This window comes from Dromiciops gliroides, chromosome 2 (genome assembly GCF_019393635.1).
Source record: "Dromiciops gliroides isolate mDroGli1 chromosome 2, mDroGli1.pri, whole genome shotgun sequence".
Taxonomy (NCBI): domain Eukaryota; kingdom Metazoa; phylum Chordata; class Mammalia; order Microbiotheria; family Microbiotheriidae; genus Dromiciops; species Dromiciops gliroides.
This window is the reverse complement of record NC_057862.1, coordinates 700745814-700763764: the sequence shown is the minus strand read 5'-3', so window position 1 is coordinate 700763764 and position 17951 is coordinate 700745814. Positions and strand designations below refer to the sequence as shown.

Below are 17951 nucleotides of genomic sequence, written 5' to 3'. Positions count from 1 at the left end.
AACACTTACTAGCTGTGTGACCCTGGGCAAGTCACTTAACCCCAATTGCCTCACTTAAAAAAAAAACAAAAAACAAAAACAAAACAAAAAAGACAATGTCTAGAGGAGGAAGCAAGTTGTGGCATTGTTTTTCACAAGTGTAGCGTGAAAGGCAGCTGGGGGGCTCCGAGCTGTGCGCTCCAGCCTGGGACCCAGAAGACTCAGACACTCGCTAGCTGCGGGACCCTGGGCAAGTCATTTCACCGCTGCCTGCCTCAGTTTCCTGAACTGTTAAATGGGGATCGTCCCAGCCCCTTCCTCCCAGAGCTGTTGTGAGGATCACCGCGTTGTCAGGTGCTCAGCTCCGTGCTGGTGTGTAGTTACCGCTGTGTGGTTGGTTGTTGTTATCGTGAAAGCTTCCTTGGCCTAATGAGAACTGTTTGCAGTGAGGGCCGGTGCAAAGGAGAGGGTGCTAACCCAGCCTGGCTCTTGGGAGTCTGCCTCAGGCACCAGCCGTGGGGCTCCCACAGAATCTGGGCAGTGCCTCCCTTGCAGGGCGGGGTTGTGCTTGGTGTGGTCATTGGGCCTCCCTCCCCAAGACAAAAGGAGCTGCATTTGTAGAGGCCCTCGGACCTGGAGCGCCGGGGCACTCTGAACTTCAGTCTCTGTGGAGACAGGCCCAGTGGCGGCCGAGGGGGCATCTCTATGTCCGTCTGCCCACCCGCCCGCCCCTCAACGTTGCCGTGCCTCCTCGGCGGTCCGGGCTGGCCTGAGTGGGACTCAGAAGACCCAGAGTCAGTCTCACCTCTGCCCCCTTCTGTCTCCTGTGTGCATTAGGCTACTGCGGAGCGGACATCAAGGCCCTGTGCACGGAGGCCGCCCTGCTCGCCCTGCGCAGGCGCTACCCGCAGATCTACGCCAGCAGCCATAAGTTGCAGCTGGATGTGTCCTCCATCGTGCTCAGTGCGCAGGACTTCCACCACGCCATGCAGAACATCGTGCCTGCCTCCCAACGTGCCGTCACCTCCTCGGGCCACGCCCTGTCGCCCATTATCAGGCCTCTTCTGGAGAGGAGCTTCAACCACATCCTCTCTGTTCTGCAGAGAGTCTTTCCTCACGCCGAGGCCAGCCAGGGGGACAGACGAGAAGGTGGCGCTGTGCTCCTCAGTGGCCCTTGGGGGGGGGGGGGGGATGTCGGTTAGGAGTAACTGGGCCCGGCACATCACTCAAGGGAGAAATGGGTGTATACCGTACATGGCGGCAGTGAGTTGTTGTGGGGTCTGAAAGATTTGGGTTCAAATCCTGCCTCTGACATTTGCTAGCCGTGTGACCCTGGGCTACTTTGCCCTTTGTGTGTCTCGGGCTGATATCTGGCTTTGTGGTCTGCCCAGTCCTGGGACATTACTTTCAGATGTCCCTACGGGCCTGGCAGCTTCCCAGGACGTCACTGGCCGTGCCAGAAGCCCTTGTGGTGCCCTTCCCCCTCTTTTTATGTGCCCTCCAGGTTTCACTGGGAAGAAAAGGGAAGGGTGTGACCTCAGGGTCAATTCTGACCCTGGAAAGGCCACTTGTCGGGGAGGTGGTCCACTGGGACCTAAAGCTCTATTTGATGGATTGGGACTGGACTTAGATTTTGGCAGGAGGGTCTAGTTCCCCTTCCAGCCTCAGGTATCCTGGCAGTGGCGCCTGTGCTGAGTCCTCCCTGGGGAGAACTGCTCTTGAGTGTGTGCCCCTGCTCCGAAGCCCTAGCCTGCCTTGTGGTTGAGGAATGATGTGGGGTGGGCTTGTCGAACTTCTCCCCCGTCCCATGGAGCTTGGTGGTCCCCTGCAGAGTCTGAGATCAGATCTTCCTTTGCGTTCTTGCTCTCGGACAGATGTGCAGAGCCTCCTTTTAGACGACAGTGACGATGAGAACGTGTTGTCGATATTTGAGACGGGCTGTCCCTCCGGATCACCAAAGAAACCGTCCCCAGCTGCTGCCCACAAGCCCTACCTGCATTTCAGCACGTGAGTGTCCTGTGGGTCGGCAGCCCTGTTGCTGGGCGGAGGTGGCTTCCTTTTACTCCCTTTGACCCTAGGAGAAGGTGCCGCTTGTGTCCCAACAGATGGGTGTGGCTGGGACGGCCCTGCAGAGCTCTGAGTTCTCACTCCTTCCCATCCGGAGCAGGGTGCTGGCCTGGGAGGAAGCTTTTCCCACCTTCTGCCCCAAAGTCTTTTTCTGTTTTTTTGTTTGTTTGTTTTTGTCTTTTTGTAAGGCAGTTGGGGTGAAGTGATTTGCCTAGGGTCACACAGCTAGGAAGTGTCAAGTATCTGAGGTCAGATTTGAACTCAGGTCCTCCTGACTCCAGGGCCCGTGCTTTATCCACTGCGCCCCCTAGCTGCCCCCAAGTCTTTTTCATTAAATCTCCCCCCCCGGCAGTTTGGGGGTGCCTGGCTTCTTCCCACATCTCTCTGAGCACTGTGACCTTGTGATCTGCAAGGGGCATGGGGACAGGGCCAAGGTGCGATCCTGGGTGCTGCTGTTCCTGTGGAGCAGGTTCCCTGCCCTCTTAGGGTGGGAGGGAAAGGGAGAAGGCTTTAAACCTTACCGGTCACGTGCCAGGCCCTGGGCCCAGCGCTCTGTGTGTAGGATCTCGTTGGATCTTCTCCACAACTCTGGGAGGTTGGGGCTGCTGTGATCCCTGCCTGGGCTGGATTCGCACTCTGCACTTCCTGTATCTGCTGCACCCGCAGCTGCCTCTCGCGGCTCATTGGCCTTTGGATGGAGGGAGGGGGCAATTCAGGCAAATGCATATTCCCTGTGTCTTCTTGTGGCCACGTGCTTGTGAGCTGGGCCTCTGCTGTGTTCTCATGTCGTGTTTTGGCAGCGAGTTAGCGTGTATGAAGCTTGCCTTTCCTGTGGTTTAGTCTGCCATTGCTGGGTGCACAGAATTCAGACTCGGGCTGTCCCTGCCCACCTCAGGACTGAGGAAGGTTCACTCTTCCCTTCACTGACTAAGCCTGACCTTCCCTCCCCTGGCCCCGTGCATGCCAGCCAGCATCCACCTTGTGGCAAAGCGATGTCTGGCTGGGCTCCAGCGGTTAGTGCCCGGCCTCCAGGGGCTCAAGGTCCTAGGGCGAGGGGCAGATTGAATCTCCTTGCTGCCGCTGAGATCCCCCATGAAAAGGGGAAGGATGTACCCGGAGTCTGTATGTGCAGGGCAGGAGCTTGCCGACGGTTGCCCCCGGACCCCTGGGACAGAAAGAACAAAGGGAGAGGATTTAGAGAAGCAGGCCACCGTGCACTGGGGGAGGGGGTCCAGTGGCCTGGAAGATCCAAATTCAAATCCCGTCTCAGATACTTCTAGTGGGGTGGCCCTGGGCCGGTCACACAACCTCTGTCTGCCTCATTTATAAGATAGGTGGTTGCGAGGCTCAGACACAAATAATGTGTGAGCAAAAGAATGTGCAAAACATCGCACCAAGTACTGGGGATTCTGGGGACTCGGGAGAGCCGGCTGGGCCCCGCTCCATGGGAGCCCCCTCCTCCGTGCGCACAGCTTGGCCAACCCTCACCTTTATTCTTTGCTTGTTCTGTGAGCTTTGATCTTTGCCTGGACTAGTCAGTCGTTTGGAGATGCCGACTTAGGAGGTGGAATATGGAATTAGGGGAGGCCTGACCGAAAAGGGGGAGAGACCTGGATGCTGGTCTGGTTGTAGCACAGCCACAGAGTGGCTGGAACAGCCCTCGGCCCCGTGGGCCTCTGGTCCCCCTGGAGAGGGCCCTGTTGGGAGGGCATTGGGGCCGAGTGAGCATCAGCCACAGCTTTCCTGTCAGTGCCAAGCTGTTAGGAGGATAAGCAGGACTCCTGTGAATGGAGGTGGTTTTGGTTTCATTGTGGAACCAACTGGTGCATCCTTTGTTCTCCTCAGTAGGCCACACGGTCCTAGGACCTACTGTGCGCCGCACAGATGCTGGGGCTACAAAGAAAGGCAAAGATGATCGGCACCCTTGGGGAGCTGCAGACAAGCCCCACTGAGGTCAGGTCCAGGAAGGACTAGGAGAAATTGGGACCCAAGGGTGTGGAGCTGAGGAGGGAGGGTCAGCTAATGTGGCAGGTATGGTGTTGGGCAGCCGGCGATGTGGGGGTCAGCACCCACAGATCAACTCGTGGATGGCGGGTGTGTCAGGCCCCATGCTGAGTGCTGAGCCTCCAACCTCAGGGAGCTCTCCATCTAATGAGGGACACAGCGCCTTGAAGGAAGCTGACCAAAGGGGCCGAGGGGGCCTGCTGAAGCCCTGGAGGCGGGTGAGCAGAGTCGCCTTCTTTGGGCAGAGGGTGAAGACCCGCCCTCCAACCTGGGCTCAGACCCTTCCTAGCTGGGTGACCCCGTTTGCCTCCATTTACTCATCTGTAAAATGGGCTAATACTGGCCCCTGCCTCCCTCAGGGGCTGTGAGGATCCGGCGAGATCGGCATCCATGCTGTCAGCTAAGCTTCCTGCCGCCACCCTCCAGTCATGCTGGTAGTATTCACTGGGTGAATGGTCGAGTAACTGTTAAGACCATTTCTTCGTGTGTTGACTCTGAGTGCCCTCAGATGGAAGAGATCTCACTGGGTGTGCGGTTGGCTAGTGAACAGGGAGTGTCCGGTCCTGGGCCTTGGCAGGGGCTCCTCCACATGACGCCCCTTCCGAAGAAGGTCACACGGTCATCCTTCAGCATCAAACAAGAGGAGGCCAAGATCCCCAGACCTATAGCTTCGGCGTCCCTCCCTCTGCTAGCCCTTATCCAGCCTCTCACTCCTTCTGACCCTGCTGCTCATCTGGGGCTTCGCCCTCACTCACCTTATTCCTGTCCTCAGTGTGGGGGAAACTAGCTAGCGTTTACTTATGAATTAGAAGTGTGAGCACCAGTTTTGGGCATTAAGCATTTATTAGTGAGAAAAAGAATACGCCAGGGTCAGAAAACCAAGAAAAAGCCTGTGCGATCCTAGAGTCCTGAGCTTCACCCACCAACAGCTTGACCTGGTTCTTCTCCTAAATCTCCTGTGCCTTTCTGAGCAGAAGCTTTCTTTGGGTCTGGAAGAGAGGCAGCCCCCACCTGCTGCTCCGAGCTAATTGGCTGGGAGCATTGAAGGCCATTGATTGACATGACTTGAAGGCGGTCTTAAGTTAGTTAACTTTCTTTAGTTAGTTAGGACTTCGTGTGTGTGGGGGGGGGGTGTGGAGGGGGGTGTGGGTGTGTGTGGGTGTGGTGGTGTGTGTGGGTGTGGTGGGGGGGTGGTCTGAGCCTACAGCTTCTGAGAATAGTGCTCTTGAGGGCCAGGCGGGTGTGGCTTCAATCAGGTCAACTTTAAGTAGCTTAATTAGCAAAGTCAATCACTCTCACTTAATTCAGTCAATCCACATCAGTCTCCTCCAGGTGGGGCCTTTGGGAGTTGGCAGATCCCATTATTTTCTCATACCCCCTGTCCAAACATTTTTGGGGCCCAGCCTCTGATATGAAGGTCACATAGCCGGTCAGACCAGATGGGGGATGGGGTTTCTCAAGAGTTCTTCGGTGTCTGCTTCTCCTTCATCTGGTCTGTCCCATTGATCTAAAGGACTTCCAGCTGGCTCTCATTAGCTGGGGTATTGATGGTGTGAATGTGGGCTAGCTTCTAAAAAGCCTTGAATGCCAAGCTGAGGAGGCTTTGGGGCAGCTGCGTGGGTCACTGGTACTCGCCTCCCTGCTCAGACTGCAGGCAGGCATCAGTGGGGAGAAGCTACCTGTTGGCAGCCCGTCTGCTCTGCTCCTCCAGCCCTGCTCTCAGCCCCTTTCCTGGTCCGTGGGCCTGGTTTCCAGGGACGGTGTCCCGCTGGCAGAGTCCAGTGGCTCTTCTCCCAGGGGCTCTGGTGCTTCCCACAGTTCCCTTTGCTCTGTGATGTTTAAAATCTTAATTGTGGTCGCCAAAAATTAAAAGGCTTCAGTACCAGTCTTTGGGCATTAAACATTTATTAGAACATACAGATATTTACAAAGAATTCAGAAGGTTATGAAAAAGAAGTCCTACCTAGCCTAGAGTTCCAGCTTGGTTGGGTTCTTCCTGAAGTCCTCCTCCACAAGCCTGATTTAATCAGGAACTCCTCAACGAGCCTGTCTTAATCAGGAGCCCCTTCCCCAGCCTTATAGGTCTGGAACAGAGGCCGTCCTCAGACACTGCTTCAAGGTGATTGGTTGGAGTTATCCAAATCCATTGTCTTTGAAGGTGTTCTCAAGTTGAGTTCACAGTCTAGCTTCTGAGAACAATACCTTCTTAAGGGCTAGCCAGGTGTGATTACAATCCAATTAATTTGAAGTAGGCTAATCAGCAGTCAATCACTCTCACTTGATTCAGTCAGTCTTGATTCATCTCCAGGTGGGTCTTTGAGTACCTGATGAATCCCATTATTTCATCACAGCTCTGCCTGGGGAGTGAGGCCAAGGACTGCTCAGCTTGGGAGCAGTGGTCTCGTGGAGGACGCTCAGCACTGGACAGAGGTGTTTTGTCCCTCAGGAGGGCCACCTTCCAGCCCTTGCTCACCTGGCCTTGATTATCGCTATGTCCTGTTTTCTTTTGTCTTGGGTGTTCATCACGTGGTAGAGGAGGAAGTCTGGAGGTGGGGCTGCCAGGACAAGCTAGGCCACCTTGTGTGGAATGGGGCTTTCCTTTGTTCTGTTTGTCTCTAGAGAGGAGAGGAAACACTTCTTTTTTTTTATGGGGCAGTGAGGGTTAAGTGACTTGCCCAGGGTCACACAGCTAGTAAGAAGTGTCAAGTGTCTGAGGCAGGATTTGAACTCAGGTCTTCCTGAATCCAGAGATGCTGCTTTATCCACTGTGCCACCTACCTGCCCTGAGAACACTTTTTTTTTTAATCAAAGTATATTATTATTTTCCAGTTACATGTAGCGATAGTTCTCAACATTTGTTTTTTTGTTTTTTTTTGTTTTTTGTGGGACAATGAGGGTTAAGTGACTTGCCCAGGGTCACACAGCTAGTAAGTGTCAAGTGTCTGAGGTGGATTTGAACTCATGTCCTGAATCCAGGGCTGGTGCTTTATCCACTGTGCCACCTAGCTGCCCCCTCAACATTTGTTTTTATAAGATTTCTAGTTTCAAATTTTTCTCCCTCCCTCCCCTCCCTCCAATATAGGTTGTATGTGCACAATCACAAGTAAACACTTCTAAAAAATGTCAGGATGGTGACTTCAAGGAGTTTGCATCCTAATGGAGGAAACACGGAGTAGACAGAGGAGAAAGGTAGACCAGGCCCCCAGCATTTGGGGCCCGTGGCTGAATGCTGACCTTTCTGGCGCTGTGGCTCTTACCAAGTGTGGAGGGAGGTTGAGGTGATGTTGGAGAGCTGTCCAGCCTGGGCAGAGGTGTGGAGGTGGGAGATGTGGAAGAGCCAGTGAGCCCCTCAGATCATCCAGCAAATCAGGCTCCAGTATCTTGCTTGTTGACTGGTTGACTCTGGAGGGGTGTGTAAAGCTTCCGTTTGGGTTTTGAGGCTCGTGTGCTCTCTTCTCCCTGCCCCTGCTCATGGTAGGGCCTTTTGAGGGCCATGACTCATTTTCGTTTTTCCCCTTCTCATCTGGTTTTGAGTTTTGTAACCAGTTGGCCTTGTGTGTGTCCATAGACATCTGGTTCAGCAAGGACTCTTACCCATCATCAGAATCTCTTAAATGATCAACTTGGTGATTTTGTGATTCAGTACAGCCAGCTTCACGAGGCAGAGTTCTTAGAAACCTCGGCCCCTCTGCCTCCCCTCTGGTAGTGTCACTGCTGGTACTCAAGGACAGGGTGACGCTTTGTCTTTGTCATTGGGCTCCCGAGCAGGGGGCTCCTGGAATCCCACGTGACCTACCTGCTGAGGCTGTGCCATGCCCACGCGCTGCTGGTTGCAGGTCCTCAGCCAGTGGGTGTAGCTGGTTGGGCAGATTCTTTTCCGAGCCTTTGAGCCCGTGGTCCCCTCTGTGCCTCAACAAGTGATTGGCGTTGGCTTCACTCTCCATCCAAGCCTGGTGCCACCTGTGGGTGGGTGTGGATATCCTTGTTCAGTGATATTCCTGGATCCTCTGGGTCCTCTTTTCCTACATGTAGACTTCCTGTTTCTGGGTTGGCTCCCCCCTGGGATGTGCCCCGAACGTTTCTCTGAGGCTGCTTGAGTTGGCTTTCTCGCTCAAAGATGGAAGAGAGCTTCCCCAGGCTGGTGAAGTTGTGGGAGGTCAAGGAGGCCTAGTGTTTGGAGAGCTGCCCTCTGACTAAAGAAGAGAGCCTGGCCATGTGGGGCTGAGAACAGTGCCTGCCTGCGTCATTCCCTAGATCAGTGTAGTCCCCGGAGTCACCCCGAAAGCCCACTCGCCTCTTGAGTGGTGAGTGCACCTTGCTTTGGCTGCCAGAGAAGAGGGCTGCTTCTGGAGGTCACTAAGGGGGCACCACCGTGCCTAGAGCAGGAAGACTCGAGTTCTGATCCTGCTTCAGACACTGGGCACAGTCACTGAAGTTCTCTCTGTCTCAGTTTCCTTATTTGTCAAGCGGGGCCCTCACAGACTTGTGAAGATAGGAGATGATCTTTACCAGCCTGACTTTGATTGCTCTCTTTGCCGTGTTCAGCCCGTGGAAGTCTGCCCCAGGCTGTTCTAACTTGGTTCTGGGGCAAAATGGGGGCCAGGTCACTCAACTCATCTCTTCCCTCTTCTTGCCTGGCTGGTCTGGAGTGTAGTCTGGTTTTCCTTTGGCATAGCCCGCCGCCCCTCTGCGTTGACTCCTATCTCGTGCCTGGCTTTCTTTCCACATCGGCCCCTCTTTTCTCCCATCTCTTCGACGTGGTCGGTAGCGCTTCTCGGCCCGACCCTCACCCCCTCGCTGATTCCTCTTGGACTGCTGAGTTGGCCATCTTCCTGCCAGGGCCTCGCCCCTCCATGTTTCAGTAGCGCCTGAGAAGTTCTCAAGTCCTCCTTGGGACGGCTTCCCACGGCTGGTCGCTCACACTGGCCGCAGCTCGGTGCTGAGCAGCTCTTCGGCCCCTGGGTGTCTCTGCATCTGTTCTTTGTCCACTGGACCATTGACTCTGTGGTGTTGGGGCCGAGAGGTGGAGAGGCAGAAGTTTTCATCCTCACACTTCCCTTCTGCTGCATTTGATGCCCCCGTCTGCCCTCTCCTGGCCATGTGCTCCCTTTCTCCTCCCTGCCCCCTCTCTTCTCTCTCCCTCTCTCTTCCCTCCTTCCCCCCTAGTTTTCCTCCTGCCTGTGTCACTCCTCCCTTTCTGTGTCACGCCCCCTGAACTGTGAGTGTAGACCAGCTCCCCGCCCCCTGCACACACGCAGCCCCGGGCTCAGTCTGGGCCTTCTTCTCTTTTTCTCTCTCCCCTCAGCCCTCCATTGCTCAGATCATTCTCTGGTTCCCGACATGCCAGAATGTCCCCCAGTCATGTTCGGTGAGCCCATGGGTGGGGGGGGGGTTTCAGCTTGATGACCAAGGTTCCAGTGACCCCTTTCTCTTTCCTGCTGCAGGTCAGCTTCTCAGCAGCCTACGTCCTACAGGCCCCGCTTGCTGCTTTCTGGAGAGAGGGGCTCAGGGCAGACTTCGCACCTGGCCCCTGCCCTGCTGCACACTCTCGAAAAGTTCTCTGTGCACAGACTTGACCTCCCTGCACTTTATTCAGTCAGTGCCAAAACACCCGAGGAGTCGTGTGCCCAGGTAGGTCACAGGTGGGGTGGGGCACTGTGTCCCTGGCATGGTGGCACGGAGGTGCCCTTAGGGCAAGGGATGTGGTGAGGCAGGGGGTAGTGGGACCTGAGAGAGCACCCTTGGAGCCTGCAGGGCCTGAGTTCAAGGCCCCCTGGGGACACTGAGTGACCGGTGACACCGTTCACTGCCTCAGAGAAGTGGCTGCCTCTCACTGGCCAGGGGAAGCGCCTCATCTCAGGAGAGTTCCCACCACCATCTGTGTCAGAAACTTGAAAAGGATTTCAGTCTGCCCCTTGTTGGGTGGTCCGGGGACTCGGGAGGGCGGGCTAGCTGGGCCAGTCACAGGAGAGTGCTGCTGCGAGGCAGGCCCTTTGCACTCTTCTGAAGGTTGGGGGAGTTTTCTCTTGGGCGTTTTCTGAGGCGCTTTCAGGTGAATTCTCCTCCCTCGCACCCAGTCCCTCCCTCCCTCGCTTCCTGGCTGTCCGTCTCTCACTTCGTGGGCAAAGGGGGGGTTTCCCTTTGGCTTCCTGAGCCTCCTCTCTAGGACCTCCATGGGGCTCTGTGCTCTTCATTCTGTGGTTCTGGATTCCAAACGCAGTTCTCCATGCATGGAACCACCTGGCAGCCCAGAGAATGACGGGAAGAATATGTGAGGAGGGGGTAGCAGACTTGGAATGGGGAGGTGGACAGGAGGAGGGTGGGCCTGCCTTCCAAGTGTGGTGTTGTCAGTGGGTACGGAGGCCCAGGAGGGGTGGGGGGAGCAGAAGCAGGGCCCCTGTTGGGCTGAGCCATAGAGTGTGTAGGGAGAGAGAGGGTCTGGGGACAGACACAAAGGTGGGAGGTCCTGACGCTTTTCTGATGGGGCTCCCGGGGCTTTCCTACCATGCCTCCCTCTGCAGCTCCCTCCCAGCTGAGACCTGACCTCATCTTTTACAGAAAAGAGGGGCTGGCCGCTGCCTCTGCTCCTCCCTTCCCTGTGCCACGGCCTGGCCCCAGACCAGGGCGACCCTCTCCACCTGTCACCTGCCCTGTCCCTTATCTTTGATTTCACCTCTCTCCCAGCCTGTAAACACATGTGCATCTGCCCCCTCTCCGGAAATCCCACATTCCACACAGCTGTGGTCCCCATCTCCTGCCTTTTGTGGCTAAGCTCCGCGAGAAGGCCGCCCACAGTTGGTGTGTCCACTTCCTCCCTCCCTCTTTTCTTACCCTCCTGCAGTCTGGCTTCTGACCTCCTCGTTTTGCTGAAACTGCTCTTAGTGCCCAGTCCTCGGCCTCCTCGGCCTCTCTGCGGCCTCGCCTACAATTGGTCACTCTCTCCTCCTGAATACTCCCTTCTTCTGTCAAGGTTTTCAGGAACAAGCAACTTCCCCTCCGCTTCTCCTCCTTCTCTGACTGCCCCTTCTCTGCATCCTTGGCCAGATCCTCCCCTAGATCTTAGCTTCATAGACTGAATTGCGACCCCATACTGAATGTGGGGGTAGTAGAAAATGCCTCAACAGTAAATGATTAAGTAGACCTATTTTATGTATCTGTGTACCCGGAGTCATGGAAAAATGTCCTGGGTGAAAAGGGGTGGGCAAAATGAGCGTAGGCCACCCCCTTTAGCTCACCATAGGTGACTCTCAGGCCTGTGTCCCTTTGGACTACTTCACCGGGTGCTCCCATCAGCTCCCATGGAGTCAGCGACCGTCTCTGCGGATGATTCTCAGATCTGAGTTTCCTGCCCCAATCTCTCATCTCCAGCTGCCCTTCAGACATTTCAAACTGGATGTCCGGCAGATGTGTGAAATGCACTGTTTCCAAAGCGGAGCTCATCACCTTGCCCCCAGAGCCCTCCCCCTTCTTAATGACCCTGTTAGTCCAAAGGGTGCCCCCCTCCCCAGTGCCCCAGGGTCCAAGCCTAGGAGTCTTGGGCTTCTCGCTCTCAACCTCCATATCCGCTCTGGTGCCAAGACCTGGCCGTCTCCCCTCTGCAGTGTCTCTTGGACACGCCCCTTCCTCTCCCCTGACCAGGCCTTGATCCCCTCACGTCTGGACCATTGCAGTAGCTGCTGGGGGGTCTACCACCCTCTATCCAGCCACCAAATGGATTTCCCCAAAGTGCAGGTGTGACTGTGCCACCACTACCCCCAAATAAACTGCAGCTCCCTTTTACCTCTAGGATATAGTACTCAGTGCTGTTTGTCATTCAGAGCCCTTCAGAACCTGTCCCCCTCCTACTGGCCAGTTTTCTCACACCTTCCTCCCTCACCCTTACTCTTTTTTTTTTTTTTTTTGGTGGGGCAGTGAGGGTTAAGTGACTTGCCCAGGGTCACACAGCTAGTAAGTGTGAAATGTCTGAGGCCAGATTTGAACTCCGGTCCTTCTGAATCTAGGGCCAGTGCTCTATCCACTGTGACACCTAGCTGCCCCCACTGACCCTTTATTCTTGGATCCAGTGACTCCGACCTTAGGGCAGTTCCATTAACAAGACACCTTCTCTATCCTCCACACCACCCCCAGTCCCCCCTACACACACACACACACACACACACACACACACACTTTCTCTCTCTCTCTCTCTCTCTCTCTCTCTCTCTCTCTCTCTCTCTCTCTCTCTCTCTCTCTCTCTCTCTGGGGTTCTCTCTGGCCGTCCCCCAGGCCTGGAATATTCCCTTCTCTACTCAGACTCCTGACCTCTCTGACTTCCTCTCAGTCCCAACTGAAATCCATCCTCCTACAGGAAGCCTTCCTGAATCCCCTTAATCATTTGCCTGTTGTCTCCAGCACGCGACCAGCAGCTCCCTAGGTCAGGGGGGACACTCACGTGCCTTTGTGTTTGCTGTCTCCCCTGTGGTCAGATCTTCCGTGAAGCACGGAGAACAGTCCCAAGCATCGTTTACATGCCTCATATCGGCGACTGGTGGGAAGCCGTCAGCGAGACTGTGAGAGCGACGTTTCTGACCCTGCTGCAGGACATACCATCCTTCTCCCCTATCTTTCTCCTCTCTACCTCTGAGACCATGTACAGCGAGCTGCCTGAGGAGGTAAGACTGGCAGGGCCCAGGGTCACTTGGTGGGCTTTGGGTGTGGGGGCCGGGGGCCTGAAGAGGGAGGCTCCAGCCTCCCAATCCCTCCACTTCCGCGGGCCATGGCAGGCTCCCGTGTTTCTCACAGCGTTCGGTCAGTACCGTGTGGGCCCTGGGCTGCCCACAGGCTTCTCCGGAGGAGACCCTGAACCCTTGTGAGGCAGTCAGGCTCAGTGCCAACCTGCTGTGCTTCCCCTGGGGCTGCTCTCAGAGCTCCTGCCTTTGAGTCAGTCCCAAGTTAGTGCCCAGAAATTATCGGGGGATCTTTGAAGGCACCTTGAAGCTCAGCCTCACAGATAGCTCAGGATCCCCCAAGGTCAGGGGAGGATGAAGAGCCTCATAGGCCCATGGGACGGCTCATGCATAAGCATGAGCGCAGGGGACAGCTCATCACGCTCCTGGAGCCCTTGGGGCAGCAGTGGGGTGAGAAGTAGCGAGGAGGAAGATGGGGAGGATGCGGGCCTTCTGCCAATCCAGGGTGAAGGATGGGTCAGATTCGGGCTGTTGGGAGACGGCTTGGACAGCGAGGCTCGAGGCGACAGCTCTGAGCATCCTCCAGGCCTTGAGGTGAGGAGGGCCCGCGCCAGGGTCGGGGCAGGTCGGAGGAGATAGCACCCAGGGAGGACGGACAAGACTTGGTTGTGACCCCGAGTGACTGGCAGGTGGCAGGGCCCTCCACCGGAGGAGGTCAGGGTTGGGGGAGAGGGCATGTTTGTCTTCCTTCTTGTTACTGGGCACCTGTTCTGTGTGTCTTAGGAGCCTGACTGGCGTGGTCTGGGCTGGCCATAGCTGGTGGCCCGTTTTTCCTGTCATTGCCCGACCCAGGAATGGAGATGTTGCTGGGCTCGAGGGGTAGCAGGGCCATGGCCTGAGGCCTTTCTCTGTTCTACCTACTGTTCTGCTCCAACAGTTGGCCCTTGGGCATCTAGAAATGTTCCTGAGAGCCAGAGCCCCTCCTCTCTTGGTTTGCTGGCTCATGGACTTGCTTAGGGACACACAGTGTCCTTCATCCAGCAGCCTTTGATTAAGAGTGTTAGATGTGCCTTCACCCCTGGGTCGACTATGGAGAGTTACAGACAACCAAGACACTGGCCCAGCCCTCGTCTGGCCTTGGCTCAGGGTCATCCCTGGGTTTGGGAATTGTTCTCTGCTAGTCCCAGATTCCCTTTGAGGAGCATCCCGTTTAAATGTTCTCTCTTTACTTTTTATTCTGAGTGATGACAGCCCTCTCCCACTGTACCGTGTGTGCAGGCCCATAGGCGTACCCCAGACCCCGTCAGTCTCCATTTCATGCCGCACACTTTCAGAAAAGTTTATAATCAATTCCACGTGTTATTTTCAGAACCGCCCTTCCTTCTGTGAGTTTTATAATGTTCTAGCGTACCCCCCACCTCCTCCTTTTGGGGGGCTTTTGATAATCTCTCCTCTTCAGTGGTGGGGGGAACCCCTTGTAACCAACAAATGTCATCAAGCAGAATAAATTTTCCTGGCGGCTGGCAGAGTCCCACTACGTTGGAGACGTTGAGTACCAGGTTTCAGCATTGGTCACTTGGAAGCATGGGGGATCATTGAATTGCCAGAGCCCTAAATTCTCTAAAGAAAGCTGCTTGTTTTTATGATCCTCTTGTATGCGTTCACACAAGTCTTCCTAGATTTCTCTGCAGTGTTTGTCATTTCTTAGGGCTCAGTAATCCATTATAGTCATACTACTATAATTTGTTCATTCCCCAATTGAAGAGGAACCTTGCTCATGTGCGTGCGTGTGTGCATGTGTGTGTGTGTGTGTGTCCATCCCAGATTTTTGTTCTCATCATTCAGACTCAGGAACTGATCTGGTATTCACCTAGTTTTCCACTCCCCGCACCTTGCAGGCTTCCTCTTGAGTAGGATGTGTTTTGAAGGGGGTAGGGGTGGGGGGACAAAGCCTGGGGAATGGGGCAGAGGAGAGAATATGAGTGTTTCTGCCTCCTTTTCACCACCGTGTGCCTAGCAATGGAAAACCTCAAGGCGGAGATGCCGGTGGCCCGTTCCAGCGTGGGGATCTGCGTCTGGGGTGCCGGGGGAATTCTAGGTGGCCCAGTGTTAGGGTTGGTCAGCAGAAAAGAGGGGCCTCGTGCTTTTCCTCTGCACAGTCGGGGAGACCGAGCGTGCTGGCTTTCTGTGTGGTCCCCGTCCTCCTTACTTGGTGGCCAGCCTGAGAGATGCGGGACCTGAGGGCTGCCTCCTGACGTTTGTCCTTGTCACCTCCCTCTCTCCTGGCGTAGGTTAAATGTATATTTAGAATCCAGTATGAAGAGGTCTTGTATATTCAAAGGCCCATTGAAGAAGACAGACTGAAGTTTTTCCAGGAGTTGATTCTCAACCAGGCATCGATGCCGCCGCCAAGAAGGAAAAAAACTGGTAAGGCCAAACCCCATTCACCCACGGGAGGCCGGTGGGGTGGGCTGGGGCGGGCAGTCCTTTCGCGAGTCCCCCCTTGCTTGGGTTTGTGCCTGGCCAGGGGTCACTTCTGCAGGAGGATGTTCTGACATTTCAGGGTTCTGGTCTGCTAAGGCCCAGCCAGCCCATCATTTGTTCTCTACTCCTCGTACCTCTGCAGTCTGACCGGCACGGCCTGTCCTTGTGTGCCTGGGTCCCGGGGCCTGAGGGTAGCTGGGGGTGTCCGGCACGTGCTCGGGCCCTTCTTGGACATGGGTGGCTGCAAACATGGCCTGGCCAAGGGGCTGTTCTCTTCTGCGGGTCCTGCCCTCGCAGGCCTGCAAGGCCCGTCACAAGCTTTGCGGCCTCAGTAAGGAGTCTAAGGGACATTAGCTGGGAGGCCTGCTTGCTGCCTTGGGCACCCTGGGTCAGGAAAGACGTGGCCAAAGTGGAGTATTTGGAGGCGGGTGGCTGGGGTGGGGGCGAAGGTCATCAGAGGATCCAGAGAAGGAACTTGGGGTGTTAGGACAGAGAAGAGGAGCCTTGGGGAGCCAGAGAGCACCGAGTTGTCACAGTAGCCCGGGCCCCAACATCACTCTACGGGGAGAGGGCATTTTGTGTCTGATACTGGAGGGCATTGGGGGCCACCTGGAGCTGTCTGAGTAGGGGGTGACGTGTTCTGGGAAAATCTCTTTGGTGACTGAATGGAGGATGGGCCAGAACGAGGAGAGACTTGGGGCAGCAAACCCTCTCCCCCCCTCCCCCGCCCCCAGCTGGCTGCTCCTGCACTGGGTCAGGTGTGAGGAGATGAGGGTCTGCTCCGGGTGGGAGCCTGAGGGACCGGGAGGAGGGGGCACCTCTGCAGTAACAGGAAAGGTGAAGGCTGTGGGCTTGGGGGAAGGACCACGAGTTTCATTGGAAAGAGCACCCAGAAAGGGAGTTGGGGGTGTGAGATTGGAGACTGGCAGGGAGTTTGGGTCAGGATGGGTAGATCCCGGACTCATCAGCCTGGAGATGGTCATAAAATCCATGGGAGGTGACAGGGTCACCATATAATCAAGGGAGAAGGGAAGATGACCCAGGACAGAGCCTTGGGTAACCTCTGTAATCGGTGGCCATGACCTGCAAACCTAACAGAGAGAAGGAGAGAGCAGCCTGTAGAGAAAAGGCTGCTGGGTTTGGCCAGTGAGAGATGACTGGTCACCGGAAGGCTGAGCTCAGAAGCCAGATTGTAAGAAGACAGTGAGAGGAGATAGAGTGGAGGCCCCTGGTGTAGACACCTTCTGGGGGAGTCTGGCCAGAAAGGACCGAGAAGGAAGGGGACCGGCGTTGGTGAGGACGAGGGAGGCAGGAGGGAAGGAGATGCTGAAAGTAAGAGTGGAGGGGTAGAAGGGGATGTGATGGGAGGTGAGGAGGGGAGAAAAGGGGGCCCAGGGCCAGTGGCCGCCATTTTTCTATAAACCATGAGTCTCAGCTCAGGGTGGTAGGGGGAGCTGCCAAGGGCTGTTGAGGGGGTGCCCTGGAGCAGCACGAGCGTGGGGAGTGATCCAAGGCTGAGATTGGTCAGGGCGAGATCAGTCACAGAAGGAAGCCTCCTGTGTGCTTGGCACTGTCTTCTCCTGGCCGTGGGGGCATGGGGGCGGGGGGTCAGAGGCAGCTTGTCCTCCTGGAGCTCCTTAGATCTAAGGGGCAACACCAGAGTGCCCTGGGGTGGGGGAGGGCAGTGAGGGAGGGTGGATGGGGGGGGCAGACACAGACAGACAGGGAGGGAGGGAGAAATGTCTTGCCCTGACTGAGGCCCTGCCACCCATCCTGCCCATTGTTTCTTTCTTTGCCATCTTTAGTGCCCTCCTTCTTGGGGCTCCTGCTGCTCTACCCATGTTTCTCTGCTTTATTTCCTGATGTTTGCTAATGGGAGAAGGCTTGCCGGCCTTGTACCTTCTTGCTGTCTTGTATCCCCTTCGGGGTTTCTGCCCAGCAGTGGCATGTCGGGCCCTTTCTTCTCATCAGTCTGCATTTGTGAGGAGGTTTTTATTTTGTAACTTGCTCTTTTGAGTGCTTTGGGATCGGGAGTGTGAGTCCCGTTGGCTGTCTGTCCCTTTGGAGCCTGCTGGTGTGGCATTCATCTGCAGACCCTCTGTGGCCCTGGGTGCCCTGGGGTGCACGTGCCCTGTTCCCACACTGTCCTAGATGGTGGGATTCTTTCCCGCTCCAGCTGTGACAAAGGTGCTCAGGGCAGCCAGCCCTCCCACTGCCACACTCGGGTGGGTACAAAAAGGCCACCCCAGGGCAACATTTTGGGCAGGTTTGGGCCCTGTGCCCACCCTTGTGAGTGGAGGCGCTGCTGCTGCGCTGGTTCTCCCGGCTCCCCTTGAACACCCCTCTTCTCCTGTCGTTTTCAGCTCTGTACGCTATGGAGGTCCTGCCTCTGGCGCTACCTTCTCCATCCCGCCAGTTGTCAGAATCGGAGAAAACCCGAATGGAGGACCAGGAGGAGAACACCTTGCGAGAGCTGCGGCTGTTTCTCAGGGACGTGACCAAGAGGCTGGCCACAGACAAGCGCTTTAGCATCTTCAGCAAACCGGTGGATATTGAAGAGGTCTTGTTCCCGTAGTAGGGTGCAAACAGTGAGGTTGAACTGCCTAAAAAGAAAAAATTGGAAAAGGCGTGGGCACACGCTCCCCTCTGCCGCCAGTTTTGTACCCGTGTGGTCATCCTCTCTTGTCATCAGCGACTTTGGTGGCCGGTTCTTGGGCACACTCTGAGCCACTTTAAGCCCCACTTGTGCCT

At 55.8% G+C, this 17951-nt stretch overlaps 1 protein-coding gene across 2 annotated transcripts in view; it reads left to right on the top strand.

The window, feature by feature from the left end:
- ATAD2B (ATPase family AAA domain containing 2B) overlaps positions 1 to 17951 on the top strand; it is a 101162-nt gene that overhangs the window by 67667 nt on the left and 15544 nt on the right. Inside the window, exons 16-21 of one of the 2 annotated variants that reach the window (XM_043983983.1) lie at positions 817 to 1128; positions 1854 to 1986; positions 9495 to 9681; positions 12516 to 12701; positions 15008 to 15143; positions 17564 to 17745. In XM_043983983.1, coding sequence (XP_043839918.1) covers positions 817 to 1128; positions 1854 to 1986; positions 9495 to 9681; positions 12516 to 12701; positions 15008 to 15143; positions 17564 to 17745 — 1136 coding nt within the window. Of the gene's footprint in view, positions 1 to 816; positions 1129 to 1853; positions 1987 to 9494; positions 9682 to 12515; positions 12702 to 15007; positions 15144 to 17563; positions 17761 to 17951 lie in introns of both variants that reach the window. The other variant, XM_043983982.1, reaches the window with a different exon arrangement.